Source organism: Manis javanica, chromosome 1, assembly GCF_040802235.1.
Source record: "Manis javanica isolate MJ-LG chromosome 1, MJ_LKY, whole genome shotgun sequence".
Taxonomy (NCBI): Eukaryota; Metazoa; Chordata; class Mammalia; order Pholidota; family Manidae; genus Manis; species Manis javanica.
Genome location: NC_133156.1, coordinates 28,088,819 through 28,109,307, shown reverse-complemented (window position 1 = coordinate 28,109,307; position 20,489 = coordinate 28,088,819). Strand labels below are relative to the sequence as shown.

Below are 20,489 nucleotides of genomic sequence, written 5' to 3'. Positions count from 1 at the left end.
GAAGGAGGGTCCAGAATTTCTGATTCCTGGCCAAGTATTCTTTCTGCCTGTTAACATGTGGAATTCTTGTAATGTGGGGCTAATCTTTGAGTTGAAGGATTACTATATCCATGAGTGAATGCAAGCAAAGGGGCTATCTAAGCTAATTATCCCAAATTGGCCTGGTCAAAGGAGTCACCTGGAACACTCGTTAAGTGCAAGATAATGTGGATTACCCTCTAGAGATTCTGATTGAGAGGGGCCAAGGTGAAACCCTGGAATCTGTGTGTTAAGAACCCCTCCCCGCCCCCTTAGGATCTCCTGAGTTTGGGAAATGACTGAGCCTTAAGGGCTTCACGGAGGTAAGGGATATTGGACCAAGAAGGTACATTCTTCAAATTTGTTTGTATTTGACTTTCTTCTAGCCATGGATGCATCATGTGATGGTACTGAGGTAACTGTCGTGATGGAAGAAATTGAAGAAGCCTACTGTTATACCTCCCCTGGGCCACCCAAGAAGAAGAAAAAGTATAAAATACATGGAGAAAAGGCCAAGAAACCCAGGTTAGCCAACACATTTTGGTAGCAGGCATTTGTAAACAGAAGCTGCTTGGAGAGCTGTATTGAGGAAGACTAAGCTGCATCCAGACTCACTGAGAGTGCCGTGTCCATTGTTGACATCTCTAGATGGGCGGCAGGGTTGGAGGGAAAGGGAGGTGGGGAGTGGGAAGTAGTGGATTGATGCCAACAATTGCCTTTTCCCAGCCAGATCTTGGTCATGTTTCCAGCTATCGCAGGAAATCGTACAATACAAATGGTGGAAGCTCTGCACAAAAGAACTGTGTTATTTATCATTACCATAGTTATTTAAATGTTTAGGGCATTAATAAAAATAAGGTATTATAAATACTACCAGTGATATCTGTAAAGAATATCGAAAGCTCTGCTCTCCCTCTTAACTTGAGCACGCCAAACTTCTTGCTGGGGCTACCAACACTCAGTGGCCTTGATAGTTCTCCTTACTTCCTGCTCTCAGCCTGGGGGAAGTGCTGCTGACCAGTGAGATGACCAAAGGTTGTATAGAGGCGTAAAGAGGGTAAGTGAAAACCAGACTGTGTAATCTCTAAGTAGCCTTTACCTGAGAATGGAATGATGGCACCGAGTCTGTGTTCGTGTTGGGTTTTAAAGCCAGTCATCCCTGCAAAAAAAGTGGTCCATGGAAAAGTAAACCAGATAAGCCAGGTTTACTTCTCCTTCCAGGTTTCTGGAGGGAGAACATTCCTCCTGTATACCGTCTGGCGGTGTTTTTTAACTCTTCACTACTCAGACCCTAACACTGAGGCTTTGAGTGCTTGGATCAAAGAGTAACACTGTAGTACTGGTTGAATGAGGGAAAATCTTAAGAAGTCGTTGCTTCCTCAGGTCGGCTTACCTTCTGTACTATTACGACATCTACCTGAAAGTGCAGCAGGAGCTCCCCCACCTCCCGCAGTCTGAGATCAACAAGAAGATTAGCGAGAGTTGGAGGCTTCTTAGTGTAGCTGAGAGAAGTTACTACTTGGAGAAAGCCAAACTAGAGAAAGAAGGTTTGGATCCTGTAAGTAATTATTTGTCCAGCTGATTTCTCCACTGGGTCAGTGGTGAAGGCCCTGGGAAGACCTCTTCTCTTCTCCTGTTTCCTTTTCTTGGGAAGACTTTGAGTTGGGTCCATTTTATCTTTTTTAGTCTAATACTGTCTGTTCCCATTTTTATGATGCGCTGCACTCTTTGTTTGTCATCTTTGGTTGCAGCAGTACATGGGACTAACATTTTCTGAGTTATTTGCAATGAGCCTTTGGTTCCTTTTTCAGATTTTAGCATAACTTGGAGACACTTATCCTTGTGAGTAGTTAGTATTATTTTCCCTTAACTTAATAGTTTATTTAGGCATTTGTCCTACACTGGTTTTCATGTATCAGTGTAATGTAATTAATTTTTGTTGTATTGATTGCTATGAGTTGTAACACAATCAGCAATTAGCTCCTGTGTTCAGAGGTAGATAGCTGCTTTGTCCATTGCCATGTTCTTCTGTTAACCACTAGTGGTTGTGAACTGTGCTACAAGCAAAATACTGAAGGCTACAGCCAAAAATGATGAAGGCTTTGAGTGCTTGGATCAAAGAATAATCAAGAAAGCTTTTAGGTTTGTTTCTGTCAGCATTTTGTTATTTCTAGTTCACAACAGTAAAATGTTTGTGCAACTATTAACATGGTTTGTTTTTTAACTGAAACTCCTGCTGGAAAAATAATAAATTTCAGCTTGTTAGTGCAGGCTGAAACCTTTTAACCTTAATTCCTCTCTTCAATTGAAAGAATTCTTTCTAAGTTATCTTTTGATAATATAGAGCAAAGGTTCTTCGGAAATGCAACAGCTGTGTTGTAGCAGAACAGGTTGTATTTTCTCTAAGTGGAGCTCATCTTCCACTGTCATTTAGATTATTCTGCCCTTATTGGCTTGGCTTCCCTTCCTGGAAGAGCTTTGTGTTACCTATAGTCTTGGATATGCCACTCTGTACACTGTCCTCTAGATGATTTGTTTATAAATTGTGAGTCTGGGAAGCAATCCCTGGGGGGTAAAGGAGGTGGAGTCTAGGAAAAGTACATACATATTCTTCCTTTGATTTCCCCATTATAAAGGCAGCAATCTTTTTGCCCATGCTACGGGAAAATTTTATCTAATCCTGGAGTGATACAGTTTTTAAAACTAGGCACTAATGTGGGTCCTTATTAAGACTTCAAAAAATTTTAAGTAAGTCATCTGTAATGATTTTTCTTTGTCCTTATGTGAATTTATATTTGCCATCATCTCTACCACTTCCACAAACCATTCATTGATCAACTCTGATATTATCTAGCTATGACCTTGGAAGAATAACCTTTGAGGTTTGGTTTCCTCATTTGAAAAATGGGGATAATAGCAGATACTCAGAATGTTTAACATAAATAATTTAAAGCTGAGTTCTTGGCACATACTGACTTGGCCAATAAATATCACTCTTTAGTAGATTTAATGCCCAGTGACCGTATCATAAGAAAAGGTGTCATTTATTGAGCATCTGAAATATGCCAAGACTGCGTAAGGCTTCATGTGCTGTTTGACTTCTCCCAGATTGCCTGATACGACAGTGAAACTCCCGTGCCTGCATGTTTTGGGAGCCTGTCAGGGACTTTCATGGCAGGCTGTCTCCTTAGCAGACCATCAGGTCTCCTGCTAAGTGGCAAGATCTGTGATTCCAGTGTTACTCCTTCCAGGTTGTAGGGTGAATGTCGTTCAGGCTGCCCTAATTTCTCTGTTTGAATTTGTTGATTAAGTCCAGACCATCCTATGCATTTGCCACCATTTAGTCTTGTTCTCCTGACCTGACTGCTTCAGAGGGTGACTTAAATGTCATTTCCCCATTCTCTCTCCAATAGAGGCTCCATAAAAGATTCAGTCTGTCTACTTTCATGTTTCATCTCTGAGTGCTTCTTTTGTACCCTCGGTAGTCTCATTGACTTCTTTTGATTTAAGGATCCTTTTGTAATTGACTTGGTGTTCCTTTTAAAAGATGCTTCTCAAATTATTTTTTTGCTCCATTTAATTTCAGTTCTCACTTAACTGTTCAATTTGAACTTTTTTCTCTTTTCCTTATTGGGTCATTTCAGTTTAAATTGGAAAAATAAAGCAAAAGCACCTTTTCTTGATGCCAATTAACCATTCAGAGTTGTGCTTCTAGTACCTGGTCTACTTGCTTTTAGAGGACTTGGCCTGGAGTCCCACCTTTATTGCTTACAAATTTTGTGTTTGGGAGAAGTACCTCCTTGAACTTCAATTCCCTCATTTGTCAAATGGGAATAATAATAGTATCTAATACTTGTGTTATTTTTTAAGGTGAGGGAAGTATTTTCTAAACCTTGAGATCCTATGTCAGTGTTAATATTTATATTATACCCCTGCCCCAAATATACAAATACATTCAGGCCCTTTTGTCAGATAATTCCTTCCATGTACACCTTAGCTTTTTGATCTGTTCATTCTCTTCTTGTAAGTCTGGGAAAACCAGTGATGTCAGAAGCTGTGCTTGCTACCTTGATTTCCAACTTGGCTTTAAGTCTTCTGCTACTTTGGAAACCTACTAAGTGTCATAGCTGATGATGAACTCATAAATACCAGATTCAGCCTCTTCATTTTACAGATAGAGCAGGGAAGCCTAAAAAGGGGAAAGAATTTGGGCGGGACTGTGCCACAACTGGTATTCCAGCTCAGTTTCAGATGCCAAGATCAGTGCCCTTTCCAGAGTCTAATCCACTTTATCTGTCTCCTGTGTGATTGAGCAAGTAAGCCACATTGACTAAAGTGTGATTCAAATGAAGATGTATTTCTGTTGACAGTGGCTGACCCTGTCTAAGTCTCAGGTAAAGAGAGTGGAGTCTTTCTGGTCCCTTGTGCAAAAATACAGAACAGAAAGAACTCCTAAATGTATATTCATGGTCTTACTGCATTTATCTGTTTGTCTCCCCCTTCTTGGCTTCCTCATCCCCAGAACTCTAAGCTCTCTGCACTGACTGCTGTGGTTCCGGACATCCCAGGTTTCCGCAAGATCCTCCCCCGTTCAGATTACATCATCATTCCCAAGAACAGCCTGCAGGAGGATCAGAGCTGCCCTCAGCTAGAGCTGTGTGTGGCCCAGAACCAGATGTCCCCAAAAGGACCATCTCTTGTGTCCAACCCTGCCCCGGAGACAGTGCCCAGCCATGCAGGCTTGGCAGAGCAATGCCTGGCTGTGGAGGCTCTTGCTGAGGAGGTGGGAGCCCTTGCCCAGCCAGGTGCTGTACAGGAGATCACCACCTCAGAGATTCTCAGCCAGGATGTGCTCCTGGAGGAAGCCTCCTTGGAGGTGGGAGAGAGCCACCAACCTTACCAGACAAGCCTGGTGATTGAGGAGACCTTAGTGAATGGTTCACCAGACCTCCCCACTGGAGGCTTGGCTATGCCCCATCCCCAGGTTGGGGAGAGCATGTCAGTGGTAACAGTCATGAGGGTAAGTGGCTTTGGTGCTGATGTCTTTTGCTTTATCTGGAATTAATCAAAAGGCAGCTAGCACCATGAAATGTGATTCTGGAACAGTGGTTATTAAGAGCACTCTTGTGGAACTTCTAGAACACTGCAGTTCTCTTTTTTGCCCTTGGGCTTGCTCCAAGGTTCTCTTCAGTTTCTCAGGCAATTTGACCAATTCCTCTTGCCCAACGTAGCCAGAATTTTCTTCATATGAGGTAGTGCATAGGTACATTAGCAGAAGGGGTGGAAGTGGTATTTGGGCCAACCATGAGTGAAAGCCAGGATTTGTCAGGCTATTCATATTAGTCAGGATGTTATTGGTTTGGTAAGCACAGTGGCAGCTTGAACTGTTTAGGAGAATTTTCAAATTGTCTTCCTGGGCACTGAGTAGGTGGGAAAAAGGAAGTTCTCTTCAAGACTAGGTTGATGGGACTAAAAGCTGAGAAAGAAGAGGCAAGTCTCTCCAGTGGCTTAAGTGTCATGCCTAGTTGAGGAGAAAGAACAGTTTCAGTGATCATAGCCTACTTCCCTAGAAGGGGGTCACTGCTACTATGCTCCCTGTTACCCTGGGTAGGGTGGATCCCTAGAGAGGTAGGGGTTCTGCTCAGGCTGAGGGGACCAGCATGCTGCAGTCCCTGAAGCCAGGACTAAGGAGAGCAGGTACCCCTGTTAAGGAATCCATGCCAGGCCTAAACCCATTTTATTGTTTGTTGCCTCAGTGCTGTTTTTGGTGATCAAGCATGCCACTGGCTGGGTTAGGGCAGATTGATCGGGTGCTAAGAACATTTGACAGTCAGAAGAATTGGGTTCTTTAAATTTAATTGATTATAAAATCTTAGGAGTCCTAACTCTCTTAGAACTTGAGTTTTCTCATCTGTAGAATGAGGATAGTACATTCTGTGTAGTAATGGTTTTCTCTCTCTTTGTTTTTAAACATTTGTGATAGTTGTAAATTCTTTTTTTGATAAGCACATTATGTATGGTTATTGTATTTAATCAGTCTTCCAGTGTTACGGGTGGCCCTCAGTGCTCTTCACTCCGTCACAATAAAACTATTCTCTCCGTGTGCCCATAGGATTCCAGTGAGAGTAGTCCCTCTGCACCAGCCACACAGTTCATCGTGTTGCCTCTTCCTGCCTACTCGGTTGTGGAGAACCCCACCTCCATCAAACTGGTCAGTGTATGGGAGTTCATGGAGATTAAGGCTCCATAATGGCTCTCTTCCAGGTAGCTTTCCAGAGGTCTTAACAACCTTAGGATACTGGGACTGGCAGAGGTCTCCAAGATATCTGGCCCAGGTATTTAACCTAGAGGTGAGGGGTAGGGTGGGAGTGGTTCTATGAATGGGGCTCCACAGGATCCATGAATTCCTTAAATTACATACAACGTTTTTTCCTTGAGAGCATTTTCCTGGGATAGGTTCCATGGCTTTTATCAAATTTTCAGAAGCATACATGTTTAGAAAAATTGGGGGGCCACTGATCTAAATCCTTTATGTTACTGTGCAGGTCAAGAATAATGCCCAGAAAAGAGAAAAGATTTGTTCTCTGTGTGAGTCAAGCTGGGCTGCAAAACAAGCCAGAACTAGGACCCAGGTCTTTTGATTCTCAGCTGATGTTTTTTTCTGTCACATACTTCAACAGGCTGAAATTTATACCTAAGTATTGCATGTTTCTTTATGCTATTGTAGGTGGTATTTTAAAACTTTTTTCAATATCTGATTTCTTACTGCTAGTACAGTATTAATTGATTTTTTTGCATATTAAGTTTGTATCCTGTAACTGCTCAACTCATGTATTCTGGTAGCCCCTTTGTAGAGTCTGTTGCATTTTCTGCATAGATGAGCATGTCTGAATAAAGACAGTTTTGTTTCTTCCTTTCTCATATGGATTCTTTTTCTTGTCTTACTACATTGTCTAGAAACTCTAGTATGATGTTGAATAGAATTGGTGAGAGTGTCTTAGAGGGATCCTTATCTTAGGGGGAAGTATTTAGTCTTTCATCACTAGGTATATTAGCTTTAGGTTTTTCCTAGGTAATCAAGTAAGTTCTCTTATATTCCTAAACTGCTGGGAGTTTTTATTAGGAATGGGTATTGGATTTTGTCAGATGCTTTTTCTGTGTTTATTGAGATGGTTGTATGAATTTTCTTTTTTAGTTTGTTAATGTGATTTCATTGTTTTTCAAATGTTAAGCTAATCCTGCATTCCTTGAATATACCCAACTTGGCAGTGATATATTATCCTTCTAATATATTGTTGGATTTGATTTCTTTTTATTTTGTTAAAAATTTTTGTATCCAAATTCTTGAGGGATATTGGTCTCTAATTTTCTTGTACAGTGTTTGTTTGGTTTCAGTATCAGGGTGCTACCTCATAGAATGAGTTAGGAAATATTTTCTCCTTAGTTTTCTGGAAGAGTCTATGTACTATTGGCATTATTTCCTTCTGAAATGTTTGGTAGAGTTATCAGTGAAGTCATCTCAGCCAGGAGATTTCTTTGTAGGAAGGTTTTTGGTCCAATTTAAAAAATAAAATCTATGGGTGCATTACATATATAATAAGATACATAATATATAAAGTATGTAAAATGTGTATTTTATTGAGTGAGCTTTAGTAGTTTGTCTTTCAAGGAATTTGTCCTTTAATCTTAGTTGTCAAATTTATTAACATAAAATTGTTCAAAGCATTTCTTTCTGTAAAAAAAAAATGTGAAATAAACATAACATAAAATTTGCCATTTTAACCATTTTTAATTGTGTAATTCACTGCCATTAAGTACATTCACAGTGTTGTAAAGTCATTACCAGTATCCATTTCCAGAATTTTTTATCATCCCAAACAGAAACTCTGTACTCATTAAATAATAACTCCCTATTTCTCCCTATCCCCAGCCCCTGGTAACCTCTGTTTTACTTTCTGTAACTGTATTTGCAAATTCTGTATACCTCTTATAAATGGAATCATGCTAATATTGTCATTTTGATCTGACTTTTTCATTTACATAATGTTTTTCATGGTTCGTCTATCTTGTAGCATGTATCAGAATTTTATTTCTTTTTGAGGCTGAATAATAATCCATTACATATATACTAAATTTTTTTATCCATTTGTAGACATTGGTTTGTTTTTACCTTTTGGCTGTTGTGAGTATTGTGTTATGAACTTCTGGTGCACACAAGTCTGTTGGAGTCCCTGCTTTTAGTTCTTTTGGTTATATACCTAAGAGTGGAATTGTGGGATCATACAGTAATTCTAGGTTTAAAGTTTTGAGGCACCCTTGTACTTTTAGTATCTATAGAATCTCTAGTGATTTTACTTCTCTCATCACTGATACTGGTGATTTGAGTCCTTTTTTACTGATAAACCTGCCTAGAGATTATCAGTTTTATTGATCTTCTCAAAGATCCAGCTTTCAGCTTCATTGATTTTTCTCTGTAGTTTTTCTGTTTCATATTTCTCTGATTTCTCACCTGATCTTTATTATCTATCTTCTGCTTGCTTTGGTTTTAATTCGCTCTCTTCTAGTTCCTTAAAGTAGAAGCTCTGGTCATTGATTTGAGACCTTTTTTTTCTAATATAGCCGCTTAGTGCTATAAATTTCCCCCTAACGAACTGCTTTAGTGGCATCCCCCAAATCTTGAATTGTGTATTTTCATTTTCATTCAGTTCAAAATACTTCCTAATTTATTTCTTTAACCCATGAGTTACTTAGAAGTGTGTCCTTTACCTTCCAAATATTTGGGACTTTCCAAATACCTTTATTTTATTGATTTCTGATTTAATTCCATTGTGGTCAGAACTTTGTAGTTTATAAGACTGACTGAATCATTTTAAATTAACTGAAACTTGTTCATGGCCCAGAATATGGTTTGTCTTGATAAATGTTCTCTGTCCATTTGAAAAGAATGTGCACGCTGATGGTGGGTGGGGTGCCCTGTGCGTGTCAGGTCAGGTCAAGCTGATAGTGTTCAACTCTTTTATGTCTTTACTACTTCCGTTCTGTCAGTTGTTGAGGGAAGGCATCCACCTATCATTGTAGATTTATCTCTTTCTTTTTCTAGTTCTGTTAGCTTTTGTGTCATGTATTTTGACTCTGTTATGAAGTACATAAACATTTAAAATTATGTCTTGATAATTGGTCCCTCAGCCATTATGAAATGACCTTATTGATCTCTGGTAACATTCTTTCCTAGGTAATCTGCTTTGTCTGGTATTAAGTTTTCTTTTGATTATTGTTATTAGCAAGATATATCTTTTTCTGTCCTTTTGCTTTTGACCTATTTATGTCTTTGTATTTCAAGTACTTTTTCTTGTAAGCAGCATATTGTTTGGATCTAAGAACAAGACCTATCTGACAATCTCTTTTTTTAACTGTGGTATTTAAGACATATATTTTTAATGTGATCATTGATATGGTTAGGTTTAAATCTGTCATCTTACTATGTTTCTTTTTGTCCTGTTTTATTACACTTTCTTTTAAGTATTTTTTTATGAATCCATTTTATCTCCCATTATTGGCTTGTTAGCAGTTAACTTTGTTTTGGTTTTTGTAGTGGTTTCCTCAGTGCATCTTTCATTTATCACAGTCTGTCTTCTAAAATCCCTGCTGTGGATAAACAATATATTCTTAGAAAGTTGTAGTATTTTAAACAGCCACTGTAACCTGACTCATGGAGAAATTGCTTATTTTTTCTGATCTTTTGCTCTCCTGGAAATTACTATTCTTTCATGGTCTAATGAGTGCCAGCCAAGCTCTTCTAGAAAAGTGTTTTATGAATAATACTTAAGAATGAAGCAATTCTTGAACACTTAAATTTTTCCTAAAGCCATTTCTGTAAGTTGCTATATAGGAGTATTTCCAGGTTCATGGTAATTTATTTCTAGAATAGACCTAACTTTAATTTTTACTGTTTTCTGGGGGTATTTAGAATGAATGTTCTATATGGGGCCACCATCTGAGAAACGAGATGTTTTATGTCCCAGTAATAACAGTCTCACAAGCCTGTAGAATCTTTTACTATTGACTAAGAGACATGTTTCCTGATATCTTACCTCATTTGCTTCTTCAAGATATCCATGAAATAGGAAGGGCAGATGATTTTACAGAGGAGAAAAACCAGGGCCAAAGAGCTAAGGGACTTACCCTTGGTATTCAGTGTGTCAGTGGCAAAGTTGAGACCTGAAGCCCTGGTCTTTTTCCCTGCTGCCACAGCACTTCACACTTAGCTTGACCTGCTGCCACTATCATAATCACCTTTTTCGTAGATGTTCTGGCAGAGGTAGCCCAGTGACAGCTTGGTGTTTCCTCAAGGGAGATTTTTGGTTTTTGGTCAGCCTAAGGAAGCTGGGATTAACAGCTGAGTAAACCTGCATAAGTGACAGAATAAATCTGACAGGGAAATGTTTTCCTCCCAGCATTAATCAAGAAATGGAGCAAGGCTAATTTCTCTTTGTAGCTGAAATGTGATAACCCATTGTAATACATTCTGTTCAAAGGAAAATCTTCGGAGGTGGTGAGAGCCAGTGGCTGAATATATTCATATACAAAAATTCTGTAGAGTGTCAAAGGACCTGTTTTCTCCTGAAGTTCCCTCTCATTTTTTTAGTGACCTTAGTCTATTTTAGTATTTCTGAATCCTAGGTCCTAGGTTCTCTGACTTATAACTAACAATAATGAAGATCAAGCAGTTGTTTGAAATAGAAATAGAACTGTAGGGTGCAGCCAGATGGATGGGAGGAATCTTGGACCAAAAATTAAAGAGATCTGGGTCCTAGGTCTAGCTCTGCCCTTGAGTTACTATGATTTGAGGCAAAGCACTTCACCACTCTGAACCTCAGTAGTAATAATACCAACTTCATAGCATTGCTGAGAGCATTAAATGAAATATTGGTAAAGTGTTTAGCATTGTGTGGTACTTTGTTAGTACCAAGTATTACTGTCTTTATATTTCTGGTACCTGTGTAACCTTGGGCAGCTATCTTTCCTTATTTGAACTGAGTTTCTCCATTTCTAAAAAGTGAACTAGGTATATCTTAGGACCTTTCTAACTGACCTTTTAAGATACCATGAGTTGGATATTCTTCTACAAGCTGATATCCTCCTGGCATTATTGTGTTTAAAGTGGTCATGAGGATCTGAGAGAAATCAGACTGTGGTGTTGATTCTGTCCCACTCTTTCATTACAGACCACTACTTACACCCGCCGTGGCCATGGTACATGCACCAGCCCAGGTTGCTCCTTTACATATGTCACCAGGCACAAACCACCTAAGTGCCCTACCTGTGGTAACTTCCTAGGAGGGAAATGGATCCCAAAGGTAAGGCCCACTGGCCATTGCTGCTTTGGAAGTAGGATAGGCTTCCTGTTCTGTAAGAACAGAAAGAAGACATAAAAAATAAATATCCTTTTTTATTTTCTGACTGTAGAAATAAGTCAATTTCATTATAGACTGCTTTAAAAAGAAAGAATAAAATGTTATCCATAATCTTACACCATCCAAATAAAAGCTATTATTAAATGACATTTTGGCATATATTCTTCCAGTCTTTTTTCTGTGAATATACAACTTCTCTATCTTGCTTATTCTTATTTAACATATCTTGCCATTAAATATCCTTCAGGATGTTACCTTTATTTTATTTTTAAATTTTTTTAAAATTAAGGTATCATTGATTTACAATCATATGAAGGTTTCATGTGAGCATCTGTGTGCTAATTATAATGCCCCTTAATCCCCTTCTCCCTCCCTCCCCACCCACTCTCCCCAACTCCTTCCTTTTCATAACTGCTAGTTCCTTCTTAGAGTCTGTGAGTCTGCTGCTCTTTTGCAGAACGTTATCTTTAACCACTTCATAATTTCCCACAAAGACTATACCATGTTAATTTATTCATCTCCTATTAGGGTTAAATTTTTAACACTCTACCTTTCACACTGACTGCTTAGTTATTCAGATGCATTGCTCACATCCTTTTGCTCCTTAGCATGAAGTCCTCCCAGTCTCCTATAGCTCCCATTAAAAGTGGAAGTCTTTAACCTGATACTCGAGATCTTCCATAGTCTATCTTTCCAAATATATATCTCTGTCTCTTTCTCTCTCTAAATAAATGATGCTCAATAAATAAAAGAGCATCAGAGCTATGCCTCTGTTAAGTTAAGTTCATTATATGTTTTTTGTTACCTGTTTATGCTTGGCATTGACTGTATAAATCATACTTGACATATTTTTGATATGATACTATAAATTATTTAAGGTCAAAGGGACCACAATAGTCAGGGAAGGTTTTGTAGAGGAGATGGTCCTGAAGGATCAGTAGAATTGTGGGTGGGTAGAAAAGGTAAGAGAGAGCATTGTTTTTGTGAAAATAACTTAGGTTAGGATTGTGTTTGTTGTGTGTCAGCATGGTCCAAACTTATTCGTGTGGAGAAAATGGAAACAGCATACTGTACTGCATACAATAGTAAATATATACATACCTTCTATACAGCATGCTATATTGTAACATAAAATTGCTCTGGGGCAGTTTCCACAGAACATCTCTTAGAAATACAGAGATACTGGCTTTTACCCTCTGGCTGACTGTCAGAGTTCAGGGCAGCACCAATTCCAGGAGACAGAATAAGTTAATAATGAAGAATTCCTCACTATTCAGGGAGTCAGCTTCCCTCAGTTCAAACCCCTGCTTTTCAAGTTTTTAGCTGAGTATCCTTGGACAAGTCATTTTATGTCTCTATTCTGGAGTTAGGTTTCCTTGATTGATAATGGGAGTTAACAGTAGCACTTACCTCATTTGGGGCTATAGGAGAGGTCCGATGAGATGATCCGTGGAAAGTGGATGGTGCATTCCATGTGTGTATTAAATCCTCAGTGAGGTTTCATCACTATCATTAGCAGCAGTGTAATTACTGTCTGTTATTGCTGTTCACATTACACTTCAAGGGGCAGGAAAGACTGGGTGCCAGTATCTCTGAGGAAGTTTTGTTATATTTCCTGTGCCCATCCTCTCTGGTGTGCTGCTACGAAGCAATTCAGTTTATTCTCACCCTAATTATTCTCCCTGAAATAAACTTGCTCAGCTGCAGTGTGGAGGTTGTACTGGAGAGTAGTTGGAATCCTTCCTGACTCTCTTCACTGCTGCACAGCAGGCCTGTCAAATGACATTACCTCTTGTGCTTTTGCATACGAGAGTCTAGTTGATCCTGCGGCCTCATCTCCTTCAGATTCTGTTTGCACTTTGGCTTTCTTCTCATTTTCATTTTTCTGTTTTTCTGTTTTCCCCTCTTTGATCAAAACAACTTTTGAGTCATGGTTCTCTTTCTGAGATCAAATTCATAACGTGAAAGTTTTTCTTAGCTACTTGTCCCCATCATGACTTGCTAAGTGAGAATTCTTTTTTCCCAAAGGTTTTTTTGCTTACATAAAGAGTAGATGCCATGATTTCTGAGTCTTATAGGAATAGAATTAAGTGAGTGAGAGAAGAAAATGGGTCACATTTTAACATCACTGCACTTAGAATTGTAGAGTTAAAAGTGACTTTGGCTATCAGTTAGTTAAACTCCGAGTTTTTAACTAAGGAAAAGTATATTCAAGAAAAGTGACTTCAATTCACATAGATAATTATGCCAGCTACTTTTTCACTAAGCCACACTTCCACAGGCATTACTATATTGTTTAGCTGCAGCATCTTAAGATTTTTTTGAGTTCTGGTTTTGAAGGAGCAAGTCTAAACCTTCTATAAAAGCTCCATATGTATCCTTGTCAGTCAGGAAGTGACTCACCTTTTCTTGTATTGTTCTAGAGTTCATACTGGCTGACATTAGCCCAAGAAGCATGTGGCACAGTTCCCAGTGAGCTGGATGGAACAAAAGATGGTATATAAGGCTCTTCAGTGCAGGGCCTCACTCCTGTGGGCTCTCTGATAGTGGTAATTGAGGTCTCTCAGCCGAGTGGGCAACTGGTAGTATTTACTTTCCATTTTTAAAGTGACATCTGAAAAGGGTAGGCTGAGTTAAGGAAATGTGAGATTACCGAGATTACCAGCTAGAGTCTTTTGCTCTGATTGCTTAGATTTCGAGTCTTCCTACAACGGATTTTTGTCAAAATAGTCTACTTCGTGAGCAGTGCTTTGCTTAAAGATCTCATCTCAGGAGTTTAACTTGTCTCCTGTTTTACTGCTGAGTTTTCCCACCTTAGTAGTCAGCTCTGTTCAGTTTGCCTGTTATTTTTCCCTGTATTTACTCTTCCTCATGGGCTATTACATGTTAGAATTTGAGGATACTTTACTGGAGATTTCTTAAAGCACATCAATACTGGTTCTTAGCCAGAGGCAGCATACTTCCCTGGGGGGTTCTGGAAATGTGAGGGGTTTTGGTAGTCAGTGACTGGGAAAGAATACTGAAATTTAATGACATTATGTACAGATGTTAAACTCCCTGCAACATGCAGAGGGTTCCTGGACCATGAAGAATTGGGCCACTCAAAGCTGTCTTGCTGCTGTTGATGAACACTTCAAAGAGTCCAGCTCTTATTTTATAAGGGGGAAATGAGGGTTCAGATGAAGCTTGCCTTAGATGACAAGTAATTAGTTGTGAATCAGAGCCTAGATAGAACCCAGCTTTTAAGTTTTGTGTCTCTTACAGTTCCTTTCACTGTTTACATGGAAAAAACTTTCTGAGACTTATCCCGGAAACAACCACTGTTGTAGAAAAAATTTTTTGAGTGTGTGTTTGTGTGTGCATGTGCATATGTAAGTAATATGTTTCCAAAGCAGTACTGATTGGATAAAGTCCTGGCACCAAGGAATTTTTTAAAGTATGTCTAGTATAGCAGCTGGTATTTTACTGAGTTTGAGTATTTTCTAGCACATATGTATGAGTTAGTTTGACCCAATAAGAAGTTTGTGTTGTAGATGTAAGTCAGCTTTAAGGTTTTATCAAAAAGAATCAGGGACAAAAGATAAAAAAGAGTTTTCCCTAATGGAATTGGAAGCTCTGCATCTATCCATGTGAGATTGTGACCACATTGGGATTAACTCTCATAAATGGGCCACCAAGATAAACAATTCAGGGCTTCTAGGCCCAATATGGCAGTACGACAACCTCTTTCTAGACATAGAGGAGGCTTTCAGCAGTCAAAGGTCGAGTTAAAAAATACCAACATTTGTTTGCTGAAACCTAAAGAGACATGTGAATGAGAAATTCATTAGGAGGAGAACAGCTTTATCCTAACTCAGGCATTGAATACTATAGTGAAAGGAACCTGAAGTTAGAAGGCTTAAGATTCAGGCCAGTTTTATAATAATTGAGACCTCAAGTTAGCCTCTTCTTCTCCGTGGGTCTCAGTTTCTTTATCGGTTGCCCATATGTTATTGTTATAAGGATCAAGTGAGAGAATATTTGTGTTGTCAGCTATACAATACCATATGCATGCAAGGTATTCTTATTTTTTCTAGGAAAAGCCAGCCAAAGTCAAAGTGGAATTGGCTTCTGGTGTCTCCTCCAAAGGCTCTGTGGTTAAAAGAAGTCAGCAACCTGTCAACACTGAGCAAAATTCCCCTAAGGAAAATGCCTCCAAACTGACTCTGGAGAACTCAGAAGCTGTAAGCCAGCTCCTAAGTGTAGCTCCTCCAAGAGCAGTGGGTGAGGAGAGTGAGTGGGAGGAAGTGATCATCTCAGATGCCCATGTTTTGGTCAAGGAATCTTCTGGGAGTCGTGGTACAGCAGCCACTAAGACACCGGTGGTCAAGCATGGTGTGCAGCCTGAGGTCTCTCTGGGGACAACTGCGAATGACAGTACTGGACCAGATACATCACTGCCAGCCGAGGGGACCAGCACCTCCAGTCTACTCTCTGCTTCTAAAAAACCTACAGGGTAAACCAATATGTTTATATATTGCAGGATTGTATTTTAGAATAGCAGTTTTGGAAATGCCCCATGTTTGTTTTGTCCCATGTCCTTATAGCATTTTTAAGAGAGAGAGCAGAACCCAGTTATTAGTTCCTGTTTTTATAGATTCAGAAATCAGAGCCTAGAGACATGGAATGATTTACCTTCCCTCCATATACTGTGCTATCCATGCACTGCTCTCGGGTTCCTGTATCCCTCTTCAAGTCAGTCTCCCTAAAGCAATTGTTAGGCTAGGCTTTTGCTGGTACAGGCGTGGGCAGTGTTACAAACTGGCATCCAATCCTGAATAGTAGATTTGGAAAGAGAAGCCTTATTAAGGCAGCTTAGAGAAGGAGTTCCTGTCATGGTGGCCAGAGAATTCAGTTCTGGTGTGACTCTGTCCCTGTCTTCTGTTTGACCTTGGGCATGGTCATTTCATGCCCCTTCTCTCCTCTGAAAAGTCTTGAGTTGTGTATTAGAAAAAAATCTCATCCTTAATGGTTGACCACACCACCTGAAAAAGCTTATGTGTAAAACATGCAGCCCAGTGACTTGCAGTTTAGGAGGAGGTCCATAAGGTGGGCTATTTTTTCCCCCTTCCCTCCTTAAAGGCTTAACTGGATTCTCCATGTAGTGTCTTCGCACAGGCAATTAGGATCTTATAACTGAAAGCCCTTATTTATGGCAGTGGTTCTCAGTGGGAAACAGTTTTGCCCCCAGGGTACAATGTAGCAATGTTTGGAGACATTTTGGGTTAACAACTTGGGAAGGGGTGCTACTGGGATCTAGTGGGTAGAGACCAGAGATACTGCTGAACATCATATAATGAATAGGACAGATCCCAACAACAAAAATTAACCGGCACAAAATGTTAATAGTGCCCGCCAAGGTTTAGAAATTCTGGTTTATGTTATTATGACCTAGAACTTTTTATTGTCGAGCAGGAAATATGTTCACATGGTTCAAACTCAGAAGGTATATGGAATATACACTGAAAAAAAAATCTTCCTTCTATCCCATCCTTTGGTTACCCATTTCCCAGAGACAGTAAATATTCCCACCTTTCTGTGTTTCTGGAGATAATTTTAAGGACATAAAAACATATATGTTTGTGTGTGTATGTATATATGTGTGCATATATTTTCTCCCCACCTTTTTTTTTTACATAAATGGTAACATAACACACATACTTCTACATCTTGCCTTTTTTTATTTAACAGTACACCTTGAGATGGTTCTGTATCCTTAGAAAATGAAGCTGTGTGCTTGAGACCTTTTATTTTGAGCAAAGCACTTTAACGGTTATGAGGCCTTCTCTGGTGTAGGCTCTGTTCTCAACATTTAAACTACAAAGATGAAGAAAACATGGCCCTTGTTCTCTGGGGTCTGTAAGCCACCCTTATGGTTGAGATAGATACACTTTAAAAATACTTGCTCTAATTAGAGACAGATTAGGTGTTACAACTGTAATACCTGTTGGTATGCCATACTTTAGGCACTGCTTTCAACTTTTTTATCTTCACAATGACCCCATCAAGTATATTTAATTACTGTCCCACTTTACCATGAGGAGCTTGAGGTTAGCAAAAGAGTGAGTGAAATTGCTTGCCCAGGGCCACACAGCTACTTACTGGTTTAATCGGCCCGTTTGTCCAAAGCCTAACAGTGTAACCACTCCACTATCCCTTTAATAAAGTGGCATTTGGAAATTGCACGTTGGTTTCTTTGCCTTTGGTCCAGAATTTTTGAGATTTATTTTCTTGCTTTTTTCAGAGTTGACCTGCTCACCCATGGGCCCAGAGCTTCAGAGCTTAAAGGCAGAGCGCGGGGCAAGTCCTCCTTACTGGCTGCAGCAAGACCCATGAGAGCAATTCTCCCGGCCCCAGCTAATTTGGGCCGAGGCAGTAATGTGGGACTGCCTCGGACCAGGCAGGCCATTCCCCTGAGCGGTAAGGAGGAGGGGCTGTGTGATGGGAAGGGGTCAGTGTTGGGGACAGGGATGGAGGTGAGAGACTCTGAATGCACTTAAGTCATCAGTTTGGCTCCTGGTTGTCTCAGATAAGACTTCCTCTGTGAGGACTTGTGGCCTGAAGCCAAGCACACTGAAGCAGCTGGGCCAGCCCATGCAACAGCCATCTAACAATGCTGAGATGAAGGTAAGACCCACCCCACAAAGGGGGAGCTACTTGGGGGGCCTGGCTGCTCCAGTACAGGGCTTCCATTTAGTGTGTCTAAGCCATAGCAAAAAGCCTATTCTTACACTGGTGGACCTCTAGGAGGAGGTTTAGCATGAATGAGTTAATATATATATATATTTCTTTTAATTTTGTTATCATTAATCTACAATTACATGAAGAACATTATGTTTACTAGGGTTCCCCCTTCACCAAGTCCTCCCCACAAACCCCATTACAGTCACTGTCCATCAGCGTAGTAAGAAGTTGGAGAATCACTACGTGTCTTCTCTGTGTTGCACAGCCCTCCCCATGCCCCTCCCCCACATTATACATGCTAATCATAAGGCCCCTTTCCCCCCCCCCACCCTTATCCCTCCCTTCCCACTCATCCTCCCCAGTCCCTTTCCTTTTGGTAACTGTTAGTCCATTCTTGGGTTCTGTGATTCTGCTGCTGTTTTATTCCTTCAATTTTTATTTGTTCTTATACTCCACAGATGAGTGAAATCATTTGGTATTTGTCTATCTCCGCCTGGCTTATTTTGCTGAGCATAATACCCTCTAGCTCCATCCATGTTGTTGCAAATGGTAGAATTTGTTTTCTTCTTATGGCTGAATAATATTGCATTGTGTATATGTACCACATCTTCTTTATCCATTCATTTACTGATGGACACTTCGGTTGCTTCCATTTCTTGGCTATTGTAAATAATGCTGCGGTAAACATATAGGGTGCATCTGTCTTTTTCAAACTGGAGTGCTGCATTCTTAGGGTAAATTCCTAGAAGTGGAACTCCTGGGTCAAATGGTATTTCTATTTTAAGCTTTTTGAAGAACCTCCATACTGCTTTCCACAATGGTTGAACTAATTTGCATTCCCACCAGCAGTGCAGGAGGGTTCCCCTTTCTCCACAGCCTCACCAACATTTGTTTTTGTTTGTCTTTTGGATGTTGGCCATCCTTACTGGTGTGAGGTTGATACCTCATTGTGGTTTTAATTTGCATTTCTCTGATAACTAGCGATGTGGAGCATCTTTTCATGTGTCTGTTGGCCATCTGAATTTCTTCCTTGCTAAGCTGTCTGTTCAGCTCTTCTGCCCGTTTTTTTATTAGATTATTTCCTTTTTGTTTGTTGAGGTATGTGAGCTTTTTATATATTTTGGATGTCAACCTTTTATCGGATCTGACATTTATGATTATAATCTCCCATACTGTAGGGTACCTTTTTGTTCTATTGGTGGTGTCCTTTGCTGTACAGAAGCTTTTCAGCTTGATATAGACCCACTTGTTCATTTTTGCTTTCGTTACCCTTGCCCACGGAGATATGTTCATGAAGAAGTCGCTCATGTTTATGTCCAAGAGATTTTTGCCTTTGTTTTTTTTTTGTAAGAGTTTTATGGTTTCATGACTTACATTCAGGTCTTTGATCCATTTTGAATTTACTTTTGTGTATGGGGTTAGACAGTGATCCAGTTTCATTCTCTTACATGGAGCTGTCCAGTTTTGCCAGCACCATCTGTTGAAGAGACTGTCATTTCCCCGTTGTATGTCCATGGCTCCTCTGTCGTATATTAATTGACCATGTATGTTTGGGTTAATGTTTGGAGTCTCTATTCTGTTCCACTGGTCTGTGGCTCTGTTCTTGTGCCAGTACTAAATTGTCTTGATTACTGTGGCTTTGTAGTAGAGCTTGAAGTTGGGGAGCAAGATCCCCCCCACTTTATTCTTCCTTCTCAGGATTGCTTTGGCTATTCGGGGTCTTTTGTGGTTCCATATGAATTTTTGAACTATTTGTTCCAGTTCGTTGAAGAATGCTGTTGGTAATTTGATAGGGATTGCATCAAATCTGTATATTGCTTTGGGCAGGATGGCCATTTTGACGATGTTAAATCTTCCTAGCCAAGAGCATGGAATGACTTTCCATTTGTTAGTGTCCTCTTTAATTTCTCTTAAGAGTGTCTTATAGTTTTCAGGGTATAGGTATTTCTAGGTATTTTATTCTTTTTGATGCAATTGTGAATGGAGTTGTTTTCCTGATGTCTCTTTCTATTGGTTCATTGTTAGTGTATAGGAAAGCCGCCACAGATTTCTGTGTGTTAATTTTGTATCCTGCAACTTTGCTGTATTCTGATACCAGTTCTAGTAGTTTTGGAGTGGAGTCTTTAGGGTTTTGTATGTACAATATCATGTCATCTGCAAACAGTGACAGTTTAACTTCTTCTTTACCAATCTGGATTCCTTGTATTTCTTTGTTTTGTCTGATTGCCGTGGCTAGGACCTCCAGTACTATGTTGAATAACAGTGGGAAGAGTGGGCATCCCTGTCTTGTTACCGATCTTAGAGGAAAAGCTTTCAGCTTCTTGCTGTTCAGTA

The 20,489-nt window shown here is 39.7% G+C and overlaps 1 protein-coding gene and 1 long non-coding RNA gene across 5 annotated transcripts in view; both read left to right on the top strand.

The window, feature by feature from the left end:
- HMGXB3 (HMG-box containing 3) overlaps positions 1 to 20,489 on the top strand; it is a 48,704-nt gene that overhangs the window by 2,532 nt on the left and 25,683 nt on the right. For 2 of the 4 annotated variants that reach the window (XM_017642810.3, XM_036994127.2), the window contains exons 2-9: positions 405 to 543; positions 1,402 to 1,576; positions 4,541 to 5,038; positions 6,131 to 6,229; positions 11,244 to 11,375; positions 15,509 to 15,927; positions 17,716 to 17,891; positions 18,001 to 18,098. In XM_017642810.3, coding sequence (XP_017498299.1) covers positions 407 to 543; positions 1,402 to 1,576; positions 4,541 to 5,038; positions 6,131 to 6,229; positions 11,244 to 11,375; positions 15,509 to 15,927; positions 17,716 to 17,891; positions 18,001 to 18,098 — 1,734 coding nt within the window. In that variant the 5' untranslated portion in view covers positions 405 to 406. The remainder of the gene's footprint in view (positions 1 to 404; positions 544 to 1,401; positions 1,577 to 4,540; positions 5,039 to 6,130; positions 6,230 to 11,243; positions 11,376 to 15,508; positions 15,928 to 17,715; positions 17,892 to 18,000; positions 18,099 to 20,489) is intronic. The other 2 variants (XM_017642811.3, XM_017642812.3) reach the window with 2 other exon arrangements.
- Positions 6,240 to 8,034, top strand: LOC140848307 (uncharacterized). Its single transcript, XR_012128917.1, has 2 exons — positions 6,240 to 6,353; positions 6,564 to 8,034. It is a non-coding gene; the product is annotated as an uncharacterized lncRNA (long non-coding RNA).